We start from the raw sequence: 17002 nt of genomic DNA, 5'->3' as shown, positions 1-17002 counted from the left end.
TCCCCCTTTTTCTAGAAGAAAGAACTGGCGGCAGTGAGGAGGACAACCCCTCCCCCCTCCTCCCCAATTTCCCAAAGCAGCTTTGGAAAACGTGAAGTTACAGTTTCTCTTTCCTGGGAGATGGAATCCAGAGTACCTGGGGCCTTGCTATGCAAACATCCCTCTCGGCCGAGTAAGAAACCCTTTGTCCGAGAAGCCGGACACCACAGGGGGCCGGGAAAGAGGCCCCTTATCGGCCACATCTTCAACTCCGAGAGCTCTCCACCTCCACCCCTGTAGGGCCTATGCCGGCATCCTCACAGCCCTAGGTTGAAGAGAGGGTGCTGAGACCCCTTCTAGGACGCGGAGGCCGAGGCCCTAACCGATCTCCTCGGTACCCTCTCCCAGCAGCATCTCACTCGGCCTGAGTGGGGCTTGCAAGAGCGATGCAGGCCTGGACCGGAGAAACAGAGAAAAAAAGGAAGAAAGAAAAAAATCCCTTCTAAGCGGGGGATGAGATGCTAGAGCGAGTGCGAGCTAAGGCCACAGCATAAGCGAGCGAGGGTCTTTCGAGACATGGGCCCAGAGACAGGAGGAAGGGAGGGAGGAAAAACGAGGGGCATGGAGGGGGCCGGGCCAGGTCCAGCCTGAAATCTCGAGGGATCCGGAGGAACCGCGCCGGGCCGCAGGCCAGGGAAGGCGGGGGGCCCAGGTCCCGGCCGAAGCAGCGAGGAAGGGCCAGGGCCGACCTCGCGCGGGACGCTGAGGTGGGCAGGCCCGCCCGGAGCCGGACGGACGTAAGAACGGACGGTCCAACGGCCCGCACTCACCATGAGCTCGATGGTCTTGTCCTCAATCACCGAGTCGGGCTCCATGGCGGCCCCGGCGGCCCCGCCTCGCTCTCCCCGCGCAGCAGCGAACAGCCCGGGCGGAGGAGGCGACAGCGGAGGCGGCAGAGGCGGAGGCGGCTATCGCACCCACTCTAGCTGCCAGCCCGCCCGGGCCGCCGGCAGCTCCGCCCTCCCCCTCGGCGAACGCAGTACGCAGAGCTAGGACTACAGCTCCCAGCAGGCGCCGCAGGCCCTGTAGAGCGTTGTGGGAACGAGAAGCCGACACCAGGCCAGTCTGTCCTGACAGCTCGAAGCTGAATTCTGAGCCGAAAGTAGCAATGGACTGTGAATGCGAGACGTGCAGACCTAAAGAATTAAGGGGTGCCTCAAGGTGGGGCCTCGGGAGCGATACGACTACATGTCCCAGAAAGCCCTGCGCTCGGGTTCTCTTTCCGGCTAGTTTTCCTGACTTCCTGGCAGCCCCAGGCTACCCAGACCCGGACGGAAACTGGGAGGCAACTCTTCGCTTGACAGATATCCTGCGTGCGCGAGTGATTTCCGCACATGCGCGGTCGGTGTCTGCAGGGCCCCGGACGCCTAGGTGGCGGAGCAGCTGGTCAGCTATCGTCTATGATAGAGTGAGGTGTTGGCGACAGGTGGGTTCTAGATACTTTTGGAGGGGATGGTTTTGGGGCTCAGGTGTGAGAGGGGACCAGCGAAAGAGAGAAGCTCGAGCAAAGCTCTGAGAGTATGGGCGTCCCAGGAGGGAGGGGTTTGGAAATTTAGCTGGGGAAGAGGAGGTTTATGGTCTGTATGCACCACGTACTGGGAGGAGCTGAGAGGTGAAAGGGAGCCTGTGTATATTGAACCTCTCTTATTCATTTGTTCAGAAAATGTTTTTTAAACTTCCAGCCTCTGCCGGGTACCAGTCTAGGCACTGGGAATCAGCTCTGAACCTTACAGACAAGGGCTTTCTTCTCATGGAGCTTAATTCTAGTGGGGGGCGGGGGTGGGGAAGACAGGCATTAACCACAAGAGTGATAGGTGCTGAGAAGGAACACAGCTGGAGATCTGGAGGCTTCTTCTGGTGAATTCTGCCTCCAGCTCTATGTGAACTTTGTCAGGTCTGTCAGTACCCTCTAACCAAAGGCGACCAGGGGGCACACGGATAGTTGAACAAGTTGGGTTTCTGACTGGTTGCAGGAAGGGAGATCACACACCATGAAGAACTGTGGGGCATCTCAGTAGGAGTTGTCAGGTCATTTGGAGGCGGGGCTTTACTCTGGATAAGATGCTGCCAGGAAGTGGGGGTGATTCTATGATTAGGTATCTCGATAAACCTTACCTAGAAGGAAGGAATGCTAGACTGAGGCTGAAACTCTAATTGGTAGAGAAGCAGGAGTCCGTCATTAGCCAGGATGGGGGATGTTTGGTCATTTTTTATGGTTTGGACAATGTCATGTTTTATCTGTGTTCAAATGTAATTAAGGAGCGGTCTTGCTTTTGTATTGATCTATCATGGTCACAGAATGGCTTCATCTAACGTTTACGTTCCGTGAAATTATGTTCAACAGGGGAACACGAGGCCTAGCTAAGAGGGCCAGGCTATCATCTAGTAACATTACTTACTGCCTGTCTGATTGTATCAAGCCAGCTTCCAAATCTCTGCTTTTCTTTCTCAAGTGTTTTGCATTCTCTGCACCTGTAAAGTGAAGGGACAAGACGACCTAGAAATCTTTCCATTTCCAAGGACCAAGTTATTACAGTAATTTGTATGCACGCAGGACACAGTGTAAGTTCCGTGTACGTAGAGTTTTAAGTTTTATAGTCCTTATCTGATGCTCTCCACCAGAGGAATTGAAAGAAAAGCAATAGGAAGAAAGAGCACAGAACTGGAAAGTTATTGCCACTAATTTGCTGTCTGAATTTCACCATATCCTTTTGACTGTCTGGGCTTTGAGACATTCATTAGTAAAATAAAGGGGCTGAAATAAATGACCTCTGTTTCAGTTACCTATTGCATCATAATAAACCACCTCCAAGACTTAGTAGCTTAAAATACCAGTGCTTTATTATTCTTTACAATTGTTTGGGTTAACTGGACTCAGCTGGGCCCACATAGTATAAGCTGAGGTTACTTATGGGATTACGATCAGCTGGGAGCTCATCAAAACGGGTTATCCTCGAGGGCCTCTCTCTTTACCTGGTTTCTTACCATTCAGGCTTCTGCATGGTGACTAGCTTCCAAGAGGACAAGCCCCAGTGAACAAAGGCTTATCAAGCCTTTGGTTGCACCCAACTTGCTAATGTCCCATTGGCTGAAACAAGCCGTATGGCAAAGCCCAGAGTTAGTGTGGGAAGGGACTACACAAGGTTGTGAATACAGAGTCATGGTTCATTGGGGGCCACTAACGTAACAGCCTATCAAGACCTCTAAAGTGCCAGCACCTGCCACAGACCTAGCACATAGGGCTAGGGTAGGAGTCACAAGTAGAGTATGAACCCCCAGTATGTCTGTTTATCCTGCAGTGTCTTTTTTATTGTTTCAAAATTCAACAGTCTCACAACTTAAAATCCAAATTTCTAATTTCTCTTGAAAAGTTAGACTGTCTTGCTGTACTGGATCTGCATGGCAGCGGTATGCAGGGGTTAAGTAGCAATTACCTTCTTTATATAAAGCATTTACTCTATAGATGGCCACTGTTACCACTGCTCCCTGTTGCCTTATATCTGCAAGCTTTACTCATTTAAGTTGTATGCTTAACCCCTATAGATATTTGAGTTTGCAACCCTTGGCATTGGAACTGTAATGGAGATAACTCAAGGTTTCTCTCCTTTTATTAAAACCATATCCCACCTTAAGAGGAAAAAAAAATACTGATATTATTGGGTCAAATTCCAGGAGCTCAGTAAGATGAAAAAGTTATGTATATGGTAGAAGTCATTCCCAAGCTGTTTAAGAGGCAAGCCGAGCCTAGGCTTATCACTTTGCTCTCTCCTCTTCTCAAACAAGAACTCAGACCCTCGGGTATTTTTATTGCTTTAGGCTTGATGCTGACTGGTAATTAGATTTGGTCATACATAAAGGCAGAAGACCTTGAGGCATATTTTCCCCCCAGTTTTTCAGATAGATCTGCACTGGGGTTTATATGACATGCTAACAGCAAACTGGTACAGGTCCACAATCCCTTAACCAAAACCCTGAGGTCCGGATATGCTTCAGAATTCAGAATTGTTCAGACTGTACAAAGGTAGTATGATGTACATACTGTATATATAATGTAACACTCCCACTGGGGTCTAAGACAGCATTTCATAATCAAATACATTTATTTTTCTGCAGCAGAGCATATGGGTGCCTGTTATCAATTTATAGCCTCTCAGTTCCAAATCCAGCCTTCTTTTCCATGCTTTGAAATACTGGAGTGGGACCCTGTAAATATTTCTCCCCTGCCAACTGGCACGGTGCTTAACTTTGTCAGTAGAGAGCCCTAGAGGAGAACAGCCAAAGGAAGGGTCTTCTCTTCCTTGTTCCAGAATACTTTCTTTTCCTTCTTGCCTTTGTGGCACACAGTAGCAGATGGTTTGCAGAACCGTATCCCTCTCTCTACATACACACACTCACACACACACACACACACACATGTGGCTAGAACATCCAGAGAGTGCTTCCCAGTGAGTTCAGTGGCACCTTAGCAGGCAGTTTCCTGCTTTCCAGCCCCAACCTGTAGCCCCTCAGCAGCAGCATCCAATGGGCCATAACTATCCTCTCTCTAGTGAGATCTGAATCTCATCCTAGCAGTGAGGGTGGGAGGGTTCTTCCAAGTTTGTTCCTTCCTTGAGTACTCTGCCTCAGCCCTAAAGGTCGTAGCTTCTCCCTATAACTGTTATTTCTGTATTCTTTAGAGTTGTCTTTACCCCCTTAGTACTTAATACCCTGTTCCTAGTTAATAATTTTTTGTATTAAATTTTCCCAAAAGAGAGTGTGGCAGATGTGAGGGTGTGTGACTTCCAAGACTAGATCGTAAGAGTTGTGGGTTCCTCCTTGCTCTTTCTCTCTTGGGTTACTCACTCTGGAGGAAGCAAGCTGCCGTGTCATGATGACACTTAAGCAGCCCTATGGGATGTCCATGTGGTAAGGAACTGAGGCCACCTGCCAACAACCAGCACTAACTTTCCAGACCTGTGAGTGAGCCATCTTGGAAGCCATCTCCTCCTGCCCCAGTTAATCCTTCGGATGACTAGCCCCATTCAAATCTTGACCTCATGAGAGACCCTGAGCCAGGACTACCCATCCAAGCCATTCTTGGACCCCTGCCCCACAGAGGCTGTGTGAGATAATAAATGTTCATTATTTTTAAGGTGCTAAATTTTGAGATAATTTGTTACACAGCAACAGATAACTAACAGAGGTACCCCCCAAAAAAGAGCTAGTTCAAAATACTGAACTCAGTTCTCTCTTTGGGGGGGGTGGGGATCCTAGTTCCCCAACCAGGGATCGAAACTGTGCCCCCTTGGAAGCACAGAGCCTTATCCACTGGACCACCGGGGAAGTCATGAACTCAGCTCTCTCTTTTTTTTTTTTTTTAATTAATTAATTTATTTATTTTTGGCTGCATCGGGTCTTCGTTGCTACACGCGGGCTTTCTCTAGTTTTGGTGAAAGGGGGGCTACTCCTTGTTGCGGTGTGCGGGCTTCTCATTGCAGAGCACAGGCTCTAGGTGCACGGGCTTCAGTAGTTGTGGCACACGGGCTCAGTAGTTGTGGCTCGCAAGCTCTAGAGCGCAGGCTCAGTAGTTACGGCATACAGGCTTAGTTGCTCCGCGGCATGTGGGAATCTTCCCGGACCAGGGCTCGAACCCGTGTCCTCTGCATTGGCAGGCAGATTCTTAATCACTGTGCCACCAGGGAGGTCCCTCAGTTCTCTTTTAATCAAGGCACCTAAACACTTAGTAGAGCTTTGTGCCTTTCCCTTTCTTACAAATACTTTTGAAGGTAAAGGGTGACATTTTTTTTTTTTGGCTGTGTCGGTCTTAGTTGCAGCATGAGGGCTCTTCGTTGCGGCGTGTGGGTTTCTCTCTAGTTGTGGCATGCGGGTTATCTCCCTCTAGTTGTGGCGCGTAGGCTCCAGAGCATGTGGGCTCTGTAGTTTGCAGCACATGGGCGTGGCATGTGGGATCTTAGTTCCCCAACCAGGGATCAAACCCCTGTTCCCTGCATTGGAAGGCAGATTCTTTACCACTGGACCACCAGGGAAGTCCCAAGGGTGGCATTTTTAAAAGGGTATATTTTGACCTGTGCTGGGTTTTCTGAATTCAAATACATTGTAGAGAAGGATAGTGCAGTGAAATTTTGACTTAACTCATTCCCAACTAACTTAAAGAAAAGAATTCTCTTGAAGGAGAATCTTGTGAAACCAAAGGAAAGAGAATGTTGGGAAGAAGTATTGAAGGTAGCAGCTCCCTGTTTTATCCACATGGCAAGGTTCCATGCCTTATCCATCTATGTGTAGAATCTAGAAAAAAAAGATAGTTATCATGAAATACATATGAGTACATTTATTTGAACTGAAAAACAAAAGCCAGACTTTTTCTGAGAGTCTAACTTGGCTGACTGGTTTGATAGGTGGCATAACAATAATAGATGTTAGATGAGGTGAATCTTTAGTTCTATAATTTTTAGGAAAATACATTTAAAGCACATGAGGAAAAACATTTCATCAATTAATGTATTGGCAAACATGTATTAAAATTAATATTTGTATCTTCCCAATACTTTTTTTTCCTTTAACTTATCAGGTTACTTAAGACCACCAAGTGAAAGAGTAAAAAAAGGTTGTATTAGAATAGAATGCACTGTGCCACCATGACAAATTAACTCTCTGTGTATTCAGAGTTCAGTCAGAGAAGCAGAACCACTAAGGGTGTTACTAAGGGGCTTTTTTTTTTAACAAGAAGTTGACCTCATGTAATTGTCCAAGCAATCTCTGTAAGGTTGCAATCTTTGCAGTCAATGCTGGATCTTCAAGTCCACAGGGCAGGCAGTCAGGACGAGAAGATGGATGTAAGGTGGGGGAGAGCAGGCATAAGCCGAACTGGAGTCCGTGAGGACAGATGAAACCTGTGTCAGTTCTTATTGCCCCCGACCTTGGTGGTATGGATGTCCTGCAGAGGCTGGAGCCCTTTGCCAGAGAACTGGACACACACAGGCCTGCCCAGGAATTAGAGAAGCTGAAAGAGGCTTTAGGGGAAGATGGAGTGATTGCAGGCAGGGCCTTTCCTCACGCCAAGGAGGTGAGTGAGCAAGCAGATCAGTGACAACGTATATGGGCTGCAAAATGACTACAGTTTCACTTCCACCTTCCAAATCCCCGCACCAGGCTGTCTGGTGGCCCACCCTGATCAGAAACGTAGATGAACAGAATTCACGGAAATGTAGTTTAGCTTAGTCAAGTTGACATATTACTAAGTGTCCACACCCTGGAAACATAGTGACTTTATATACATGTCTTGTTCATACAAGGTCTAATGGAGTCAGCTAGCCCTCCATCTTATAGTTTTCATGGTCTCCAGTATTGCTGGGGCAGAGGGGAAGCTCACCAGCATACTCGGAAGCACATTATTCCTGCTCACTATTCATTGGTCAGTGCCTAATCACGAGGCCCTAAGAAACTGCAAGGGAGGCTGAATTTGGTGAACACAAAGGAATTTTGGTAGATGATGTGTGCTATACCAGTAAAATTCATATTCATTTAATAAATCTTGGTAAAGACTTTTTGGTATGTTTCCCAGAAATTGAGAAAGTGAATTTCTCCAGTGAATATACAAAAAAATCATTTTACTAGTCAGGTGGTTTCCAAAACTTTGCTTTCAAAAAAACTGAAGGAAGATTGAATTGAATTTTAATGATAATTTAAAATAATTTTGCTAACAGACCACTATGTAATATTTTACATAATAACTTGGAAATAATCTTCAAAGTTGCATGCCATTGCTATGAGAAATGTTCATTCTTATATGAACAAGTCTTCTTAGTACTGATCATGGGCACTGGTTCCTCATTCATGTCTGAAAAAGTAAGTGCGGGGGCCAAAGGCTGAGTGGGGATAGCCTGTGGCCACAGAGGGGACATACCTGTCTTGGGAAGGACTCATACTTCCCAAATTCTGAGGGGCAAAGATGCATGGTTTGTGGGGACCAGCTGTAGATACCACAAAAAGATTGTTTTGAAATAGTTGTTGACCAAGAGGGCCATCTGGAGGGTCAGGGTGGTCTCAACAGGCATGCCTTGTTGGGAGAGTACACCACAGGAAGCCTTAGATTAAGAGGAGGGGGATTTCAGGTAGCTAGCCAGAGGAGGTGGTATCTCTCATCTGAGAATAACAACCCCAAAAAGTACCCCACGAGAGCACTTTGACATGAAATACCTAGGACATACATGTACCACATTATAACTGGGCAAGTCAAGACATCTTTTCCCCTGCCTCAGCTTGGGTTCCCCAGAAGCAGACCCTGAGTCGAGGGTACTGTAAAGGGCTTTAGTAAGAAGTGCTCCCAGGAGAAACCTGTTAGAGAGTGAGGAAAGCAAAAAAGGGAAGTTGTGCTCTCAGGCAGAGTTCCACAGAGAGGAGTTTGAGCTGCAGGCTGATCCTGTGTGGCGCTCCAGAATGTAAATTACTCCTCAGAGTTTGTCCTGACTTGAGGGGTGAGAGCTTGGCTTTCCTAGTCCTAGATCAGTCAGTCTGCCCCCAGGCACTTCTGACTGTGCAAAGCATCACCAGCAGGAGGACCATCCTCCAAAGAGTAGTTGGTGTGGGTCTTTAGAAAGGAAAGCACACAGAAGCCAGGAGAGGAGGTTAGAGGAATCTAAGTTTGAACACTAACACCATCTGCTACAGATCATCCTCCAGACTGCTCAGATCTACTTGTAATATTTTACATTAAGTTCACCTCGTCCCAACTGCTTCAAGATTGGGATTGGTCACAATGTCTAGGAGAAAATTTAGAAGAAGAATGTTAGAGGGATGAGCAACAGCCCCCGCTGCTGCAGTTGTTGCCAAGGCTGTAAATAATAATTTGTCATCTTCCTCTCTCTGTGTTCTAGATTTCCTCCTTTACCCTTGACTGTGATGCTTCTGCTGTTGTAGGTGGCTTGCATTGAAGAGTGTCCCAGACCTTCATCCCTGAGAGGTCTGAGGCCCTGGATACCCATGCCTTTATGAAGCTGGGATTGCTGTGATTGGCCATTCACCATTACACCTGGCCTGGGAGTACAAGGTCTCACTGAGTTAGTACCTCTAAGGGACCATACACAGCCCACAGTTCCCACAGGAGTACTGGGCAAAGTCCTGCTCTAGCTCTTCTTTGTGATGATGTATCACATCTACCTGGTCTTCTCTCTCTCTGAGTCTTCTGTTTCCATTTCTGTCTTATTTCACTTCTGCAGTCTCAGTGTATCCATATTAGTTTCCTGTGGCTATCACAACAAATGACCACACACTTGGTGGCTTAAAACAACAGAAATTTATCCTCTCACCGTTCTGGAGACCAGAAGTCTGAAATCAAGGTGTGGGCAGGACCATATTCCCTCGGAGTAAGAGTTCTTTATATTTTTTAGATATTAATTTCTTATCAAATATATAATTTTAAAATATTTTCTCCAATATTTTCACTCTGTTGATAGTATCCTTCGATGCACAAAAGTTATAAATTTTTATGTAAATATTTTTCTTTTGTTGCCTGTACTTTGGGTGTCATAGCCAAGACATTACTGCCAAATCCAGTCTCATGAAGCTTTTTCCCTGTTTCCTTCTAAGAGTTGTATAGTTTTAGCTTTAAATTTAGGTCTTTGATCTGTTTTGAGTTCATTTTTGTGTATGGTGTAAGGTAAGGGTCCAACCTCATTCTTTTGCCTTTTTTACCTCTTCCAGTTTCTGTTGGTTCCTTGTTGCTTTTCTTGTGGCAGCGTAATTCCAGTTTCTATCTCTGTCTTCACATGGCCTTCTTCTCTTTTTTTTTTTTTGGTACGCGGGCCTCTCACTGTTGTGGACTCTCCCGTTGTGGAGCACAGGCTCTGGACGCGCAGGCTCTTTAGCCACGGCTCACAGGCCCAGCCGCTCTGCAGCATGTGGGATCTTCCCTGACCGGGGCACAAACCCATGTCCCCTGCATTGGCAGGCGGACTCTCAACCACTGCGCCACCAGGGAAGCCCTTCTTCTCTTTATCTCTGTGTTTCTCCTCTGTGTCTGTATCTTGTAAGAAACCCATCATTGGCCCACCCTAATCCAAGATGATCTTAGCTTGAGATCTTTAATTGCATCTACAAAGACACGATTCCAAATAAGGTCACATTCTGAGATTCTGGGTAGGAATATTTTGGGGAGGCCACTCTTCAACCCACTACAATGTCCATTCTAATCTCCTTTGCTATAAGCAACTTTATTACCAATCCTTTTGTTCCTTTTCCTTAGAACAATCTTTAGCATCCTCTGCCACATCCCACTTAAAGCACTCCACTCAACCCAGCGAGCACCAAGTCCTGATCTATTGGCTTTTTAGCTATATCTATTCATTATTTTCTTAGTGGTTCCATGGATTGCAATATACCTCCTTAACTTTTCAATTTACTTAGAATTATTATTATTATTTTTTTTTTGCAGTATGCGGGCCTCTCACTGCCGTGGCCTCTCCCGTTGTGGAGCACAGGCTCCGGATGCGCTGGCTCAGCGGCCATGGCTCACGGGCCCAGCCGCTCCACGGCATGTGGGATCCTCCGGGACCGGGGCACGAACCCGCTTCTGCTGCGTCGGCAGGCAGACTTCCAACCACTGCGCCACCGGGGAAGCCCTAGAATTAATATTTTAACACTTCACCTAAAATACAGAAACCTGGCAACTGTACGGATCCATTTATCCCTTCCCATCTTTTATGCCATAGATGTCATAGGTATTATGTCTACATACATTATAAACCTCACAAGACAAAGCTATACATTTTGCTTTAAGCAGTATTATGTATTTCTTTTAAAAGAGGGAAGAAAATAGTCTTTTATGTGTTACCCAGTTATTTACCTTTTGTGATTCTCTTTATTTTTTCCTGCATATCCAGTTTTCCATCTGGTGTCATTTCCTTTCAGTCTGAAGACTTCCTTTACCATTTTTTGCAGTACCTCCCTGCTGACAATGAATTCTTTTGGTTTTTCTTTTACCTGAAAATGCCTTTATTCATAATTTCTTGAAGGATATTTTAGCTAGATTTAGAATTCTAGGTTAAGAAGTTTTTCTTTCCACCCTTAAAGATGTTGGTCTTCTATTATATTAGGTTCCTGGGGCTCCTATAACAACAAATTACCACAAACTTCATGACTTAGAGCAACAGAAATTTATTCTTTCACAGGTTTGAAGGCCAGAAGTTCAAAATCAAGGTGTGGGCAGTGCCACACTCCTTCCAAAGGCTCTACAGAAGCATCCTTCTGTGCCTCTTCTAGCTTCTGGTTGTTCTAGGCATTGTTTGGCTTGTAGTTTCATAACTCCAATCTCTGCCTCCCTCTTTACATGGCCTTCTGTGTTTCTGCTCTTCTTATAAGGACACTTGTCATTGGATTTAGGTCCCACCTGGTTAATCCACAGTGATCTCATCTCAAGATCCTTAATTTTATCTGTAAAGACCCTTTTCCAAATAAGTTCACATTCGCAAGTACCCAGGGGTTAGGACTTAGACACATTTTTTTTTTAACTGAGATATGATAACATATAAAATATATTAGTTTCAGGTTTACAACATAATAATTCAATGTTTGTATTTATCGCAGAATGATCACCACAGTAAGACTAGCTAAGCCACACATAATTACAATTTTTTTTCTCGTGATGAGAATTTTTAAGATCTACTCTCTTAGCAACTTTCAGATACACAATACAATTATAGTCACCATGCTGTATGTTATATCTCATGATTTATTTTATAGCTGGAAGTTTGTATCTCTTGCCCATCTTCACCCCATTTTGCCTGTCCTTCAACCACTGCCTCTGGCAACTGCCAGTCTGTTCTCTGTATCTTGTGTTCAGTTCTTTGTAATTTTTTAGATTCCACATGATTATATGATATTTGTCTTTCTCTGTCTGACTTATATCAGCATAGTGCCTTTAAAGTCCATCCATGTTGTCACAAATGGAAGGATTTTCTCATTTTTTATGGCTGCATATTTCAGTGTGTGTGTATGTGTGTATCAAAACTTTATTCATTCATTAATTGACATTTAGGTTTCTCCATGTCTTGGCTATTTTAAATAATGCTGCTATGAACATTGGGGTGCAGATGTCTTTTTGAGTTAGTGTTTTCGTTTCCTTTGGATATATTCCCAGAAGTGGAATTGCTGGATCATTGGTAGTTCAGTTTTTATTTTGGGGGGGGATCCTCCATACTGTTTTCCATAGTGGCTATACCAGTTTACAGTCTTGCCAGCAATACACAAGGGTTCCCATTTCTTTACATCCTCACCAGCATTTATCTCTTATCTTTTTGATGATAGCAGTTCTAACAGGTGATATCTCATTGTCGTTTTTTGCCCGTATTTAATTTTTTTTTTTTTTTGGACACGCCGTGTGGCTTGCAGGATCTTAGTTCCCTGATCAGGGATTGAACCTGGGCCCTCAGCAATGAAAGTGCAGAATCCTAACCACTGGACCTCCAGGGAATTCCCTCACCCATTTTTTTTTTTTTTTTTTTTTTGCAGTACACGGGCCTCTCACTGCTGTGGCCTCTCCCATTGCGGAGCACAGGCTCCGGACGCGCAGGCTCAGTGGCCATGGCTCACGGGCCCAGCTGCTCCGTGGCACGTGGGATCTTCCCAGACCAGGGCACGAACCCGTGTCCTCTGCATCGGCAGGCGGACTCTCAACCACTGTGCCACCAGGGAAGCCTCCTCACCCATTTTTTAATTGGATTTTTTTTTGCTCTCGAGTTATATGAGTTCTTTATTTTGGATATTTATCCCTTATCAGATATATGGTTTACAAATATTTTTTCCCATTCTGTACATTATCTTTTCATTTTGTTGATTGTTTCTTTTGCCACGCAGAAGCTTTTTTAGTTTGATGAAGTCCCACTTGTTTGGTTTTTATTTTGTTGATTGTGCTTTAGGTGTCATATCCAAAAAAATCATTGCCAAGACCCATGTCAAGGAGCTTTTTCCCTGTGTTTTCTTCTAAGAGTTTTGTGGCTTCAGGTCATACGTTAAGTCTTTAATCCATTTCAAGTTAATTGTTGTGAGTAGTATAACACAGGTATCTAGATTCATTCTTTTACATGTGAATTTTCCCAGCACCATTAATTAGAAAGACTCTCTTTCCTCCATTGACTACTCTTGGCTCCTTTATCAAATATTAGTTGACTGTGTATGGTTGGGTTTATTTCTAATTTCTCAATTCTTTTCCATTGATCTATGTGTCTGTTTTTATGCCAATATCATACTGTTTTGATTACTATAGCTTTATATTATAGTTTGAAATCAGACCGTGTGATGCCTTTCATTTTGTTCTTTCTCAGGACTGCTTGGCTATTTGGGGTCTTTTGTGGTTCCTTACAAATTTTTTTTCTACTTCTGTAAAAAATGCCATTGGAATCTTGATAGGGATTGCATTGAATCTATAGGTGACTTTTGGTAGTATGAACATTTTAACAATATTAATCTTCCAATCAGTGAACACGGGATACCTTTCCATTTATTTGTGTCTTCTTCAACTTCTTACATCAGCATCTTGTAGTTTTCAGATTAGAGCCCTTTCATCTCCTTGGTTAAGTTAATTCCTAGCTATTGTTTTTGATGCCTCTGTAAATGGGATTGTTTTCTTTATTTTTCAGATAACTCCTTCTTACTATGTAAAAACACTACTACTTTTGGCACATGAATTTTGTATCCTGCATCTTTACTGAATTCATTGATTGGATTTAACAGTTTTTTGGTGGAGTCTTTAGGATTTTCTATATATAAAATGTCATGTGCAAAGAGATAATTTCACTTCTTCCTTTCCGTTTCTGATACCTTTTATTTATTTTTCTTGCCACATTGCTCTGGCAGGGACTTCCAGTGCTGTGTTGAATAGGAGTGGTGAGATTAGGTACCCTTGTCTTGTTCCTGATCTTAGAGGAGAAGCTTTCACCATTGAGTGTATTAGCTGTAGGCTTATCATATATAGCCTTTACTATGTTTAGGTACATTCTTCCTGTATGTAATTTGTTAAGAGGGTTTATCATGAACAGATGTTAAATTTTGTCAAATGCTTTTTCTGTGTCTATAGAAATGTTAATATGATTTTTCTTCAATTCTATTAATGTGATGTATCACTTGAATTGATTTGTTTATGTTGAAGCATCCTTACGTCCCAAATATAAATCTCATTTGATTATGATGCATGACCCTTTTAATGTGCTGCTGAATTCGGTTTGCTAGTATTTTATTGAGAATTTTTGCATCTATATTCATCAGGGATATTGGTTTGTAGTTTCCTTCTCTGATAGTGTCCTTTTCTGGTTTTGGCCAAGGTGATGCTGGCCAAAGTTTGGGAGTGTTCCCTCTTCTTTGATTTTTTGTAAGAGTTTGAGAAGGATTGGCATTAATTCTTCTTTGAATGTTTGGTAGAACTCAAGTAAAGCTATCTGGTTGTGGACTTGGTTCTTGGGAGGTTTTTGATTAGTGATTCCATCTCTGTTGAGATTTTGTGTTTCTTCATGATTCATTCTTGTTAGGTTGCATGTTTCTAGGAATTTATCCATTTCTTCTAGGTTGTACAATTTTTTGCTGTATAAATGTTCATAGTAGTCTCTAATGATCCTTTATATTTCTGTGGTGTCAGTTGTAATGTCTCCTCTTTTATTTCTGATTTTATTTATTTGAGTTCTCTCTTCTTGGTGAGTCTAACTAAAGGTTTGTCAATTTTGTTTTTGTTTTCTAAAAAAACAGCTCTTAGTTTCATTAACCTTTTCTATTGTCTTTTTAGTCTCTATTTCATTTATTTCTGCTCTAGTCTTTATTTCCTTTCTTCTGCTAACTTTGGGCTCAGTTTGCTCCTTTTCTAGTTCCTTAAGGCATAGAGTTAGGTTGTTTATTTGCGATCTTTCTTGCTTCTTAATGTAGGCATTTATAGCTTCTAAGAATTTCCCTCTTAGGACTGCTTCTGCTGCATCCTGTAAGGTTTGGTATGTTGTGTTTCCATTTTTGTTTGTCTCAAGATACTTTTAAATTTCCTCTTTAATTTCTTCTTTGATCCAGTGCTTGTTCAGGAAAGTGTTAATTTCCATGTATTCATGAATTTTCCAGTTTTTCACTTGTTATTGTTTTCTACTTTCATGCCATTGTGGTCAGAGAAGATACTTCGTATGATTTCACTCTTCTTGAATATGATAAGACTTGTTTTTTGGCCTAACATGTGGTCTGTCCTAGAAACTGTTCTGTGTATTCTGCTGTTGTATTTGTATTTGTATTCTGCTGTTCTCAGATAGAATGTTCTATGTATATCTGTCAGGTCCATTTGATAGTGTTCAAATCTACTGTTTCCGTATTGATTTTCTGTCTGGATGATCTATCCAGTGATGGAAGTAGAGTTTGTTTTATTATTAATTTTTATTGAAGTATAGTTGCTTTATAATATTGTGTTAGTTTCTGCTGTACAGCATAGTGAATCAGCTATATGTATACCTATATCCCCGCTTTTTTGGATTTCCTTCCCATTTAGGTCTCCACAGAGCACTGAGTAGAGTTCCCTGAGCTATACAGTAGGTTCTCATTAGTTATCTATTTTATACATAGTATCAATAGTGTATATATGTCAATCCCAATCTCGCAATTCATCTCACCCCTTCCTTGGTATTCATACATTTGTTTTCTATATCTGTGTCTCTATTTCTGCTTTGTAAATAAGATTGTCTATACCAGTTTTTTCAGATTCCACATATATGCGTTAATATATGATATTTGTCTTTCTCTTTCTGACTTACTTCACTATGTATGACAGTCTCTGGGTTCATCCACGTCTCTACAAGTTATGCAATTTTGTTCCTTTTTATGGCTGAGTAATATTCCATTGTATATATGTACCACATCTTCTTTATCCATTCCTTTGTTGATGGACATTTAGGTTGCTTCCGTGACCTGGCTATTGTAAATAGTGCTGCAGTGAACATTGGGGTACAAGTGTCTTTTTGAGTGATGGTTTTCTCTGGATATATGCCCAGTAATGGGATTGCTGAGTCATACGGAGTTCTATTTTTAGTTTTTTTTTACAGGCAGATATTTTTTTTATTAGTTTCTGCTTTATAACAAAGTGAATCAGTCATACATATACATCTGTTCCCCCATGCCCTCCCTCTTGCATCTCCCTCCCTCCCACCATCCCTATCCCACCCCTCCAGGCGGTCACAAAGCACCGAGCTGATCTCCCTGTGCTATGCGGCTGCTTCCCACTATCTATCTACCTTACGTTTGGTAGTGTATATATGTCCATGCCTCTCTTTCACTTTGTCACAGCTTACCCTTCCCCCTCCTCATAACCTCAAGTCCATTCTCAAGTAGGTCTGTGTCTTTATTCCTGTTTTACCCCTAGGTTCTTCATGACATTTTTTTTCTTAAATTCCATATATATGTGTTAGCATACGGTATTTGTCTTTCTCTTTCTGACTTACTTCACTCTGTATGACAGACTCTAGGTCTATCCACCTCATTACAAATAGCTCAGTTTCGTTTCTTTTTATGGCTGAGTAATATTCCATTGTATATATGTGCCACATCTTCTTTATCCATTCATCCGATGACGGACACTTAGGTTGTTTCCATAGCCGGGCTATTGTGAATAGAGCTGCAATGAACATTGTGGTACGTGACTCTTCTTGAATTATGGTTTTCTCAGGGTATATGCCCAGTAGTGGGATTGCTGGGTCATATGGTAGTTCTATTTGTAGTTTTTTAAGGAACCTCCATACTGTTCTCCATAGTGGCTGTACCAATTCACATTCCCACCAGCAGTGCAAGAGTGTTCCCTTTTCTCCACACCCTCTCCAGCATTTATTGTTTCTAGATTTCTTGATGATGGCCATTCTGACTGGTGTGAGATGATATCTCATTGTAGTTTTGATTTGCATTTCTCTAATGATTAATGATGTTGCGCATTCTTTTATGTGTTTGTTGGCAGTCTGTATAT

The 17002-nt window shown here is 43.0% G+C and overlaps 1 protein-coding gene and 1 long non-coding RNA gene across 7 annotated transcripts in view; one reads left to right on the top strand and one right to left on the bottom strand.

Annotated features, from left to right (window-relative positions):
* The window catches only part of FBXW11 (F-box and WD repeat domain containing 11), a 133906-nt gene extending 132850 nt beyond the window's left edge, over positions 1-1056 (bottom strand). For 2 of the 6 annotated variants that reach the window (XM_060094950.1, XM_060094949.1), the window contains exon 1: positions 810-1056. In XM_060094950.1, the coding sequence (XP_059950933.1) occupies positions 810-854 (45 nt within the window). In that variant the 5' untranslated portion in view covers positions 855-1056. The remainder of the gene's footprint in view (positions 1-809) is intronic. The other 4 variants (XM_060094952.1, XM_060094953.1, XM_060094948.1 and 1 more) reach the window with 3 other exon arrangements.
* A 324-nt stretch (positions 1057-1380) lies between these two features.
* Positions 1381-17002, top strand: part of LOC132487185 (uncharacterized) — a 60676-nt gene continuing 45054 nt past the window's right edge. The window contains exon 1 of the long non-coding RNA XR_009531519.1: positions 1381-1465. This is a non-coding gene — a long non-coding RNA (uncharacterized LOC132487185). The remainder of the gene's footprint in view (positions 1466-17002) is intronic.

Source organism: Mesoplodon densirostris, chromosome 3 (genome assembly GCF_025265405.1).
Source record: "Mesoplodon densirostris isolate mMesDen1 chromosome 3, mMesDen1 primary haplotype, whole genome shotgun sequence".
Classification (NCBI taxonomy): domain Eukaryota; kingdom Metazoa; phylum Chordata; class Mammalia; order Artiodactyla; family Ziphiidae; genus Mesoplodon; species Mesoplodon densirostris.
This window is presented reverse-complemented; position numbering and strand designations above follow the sequence as displayed.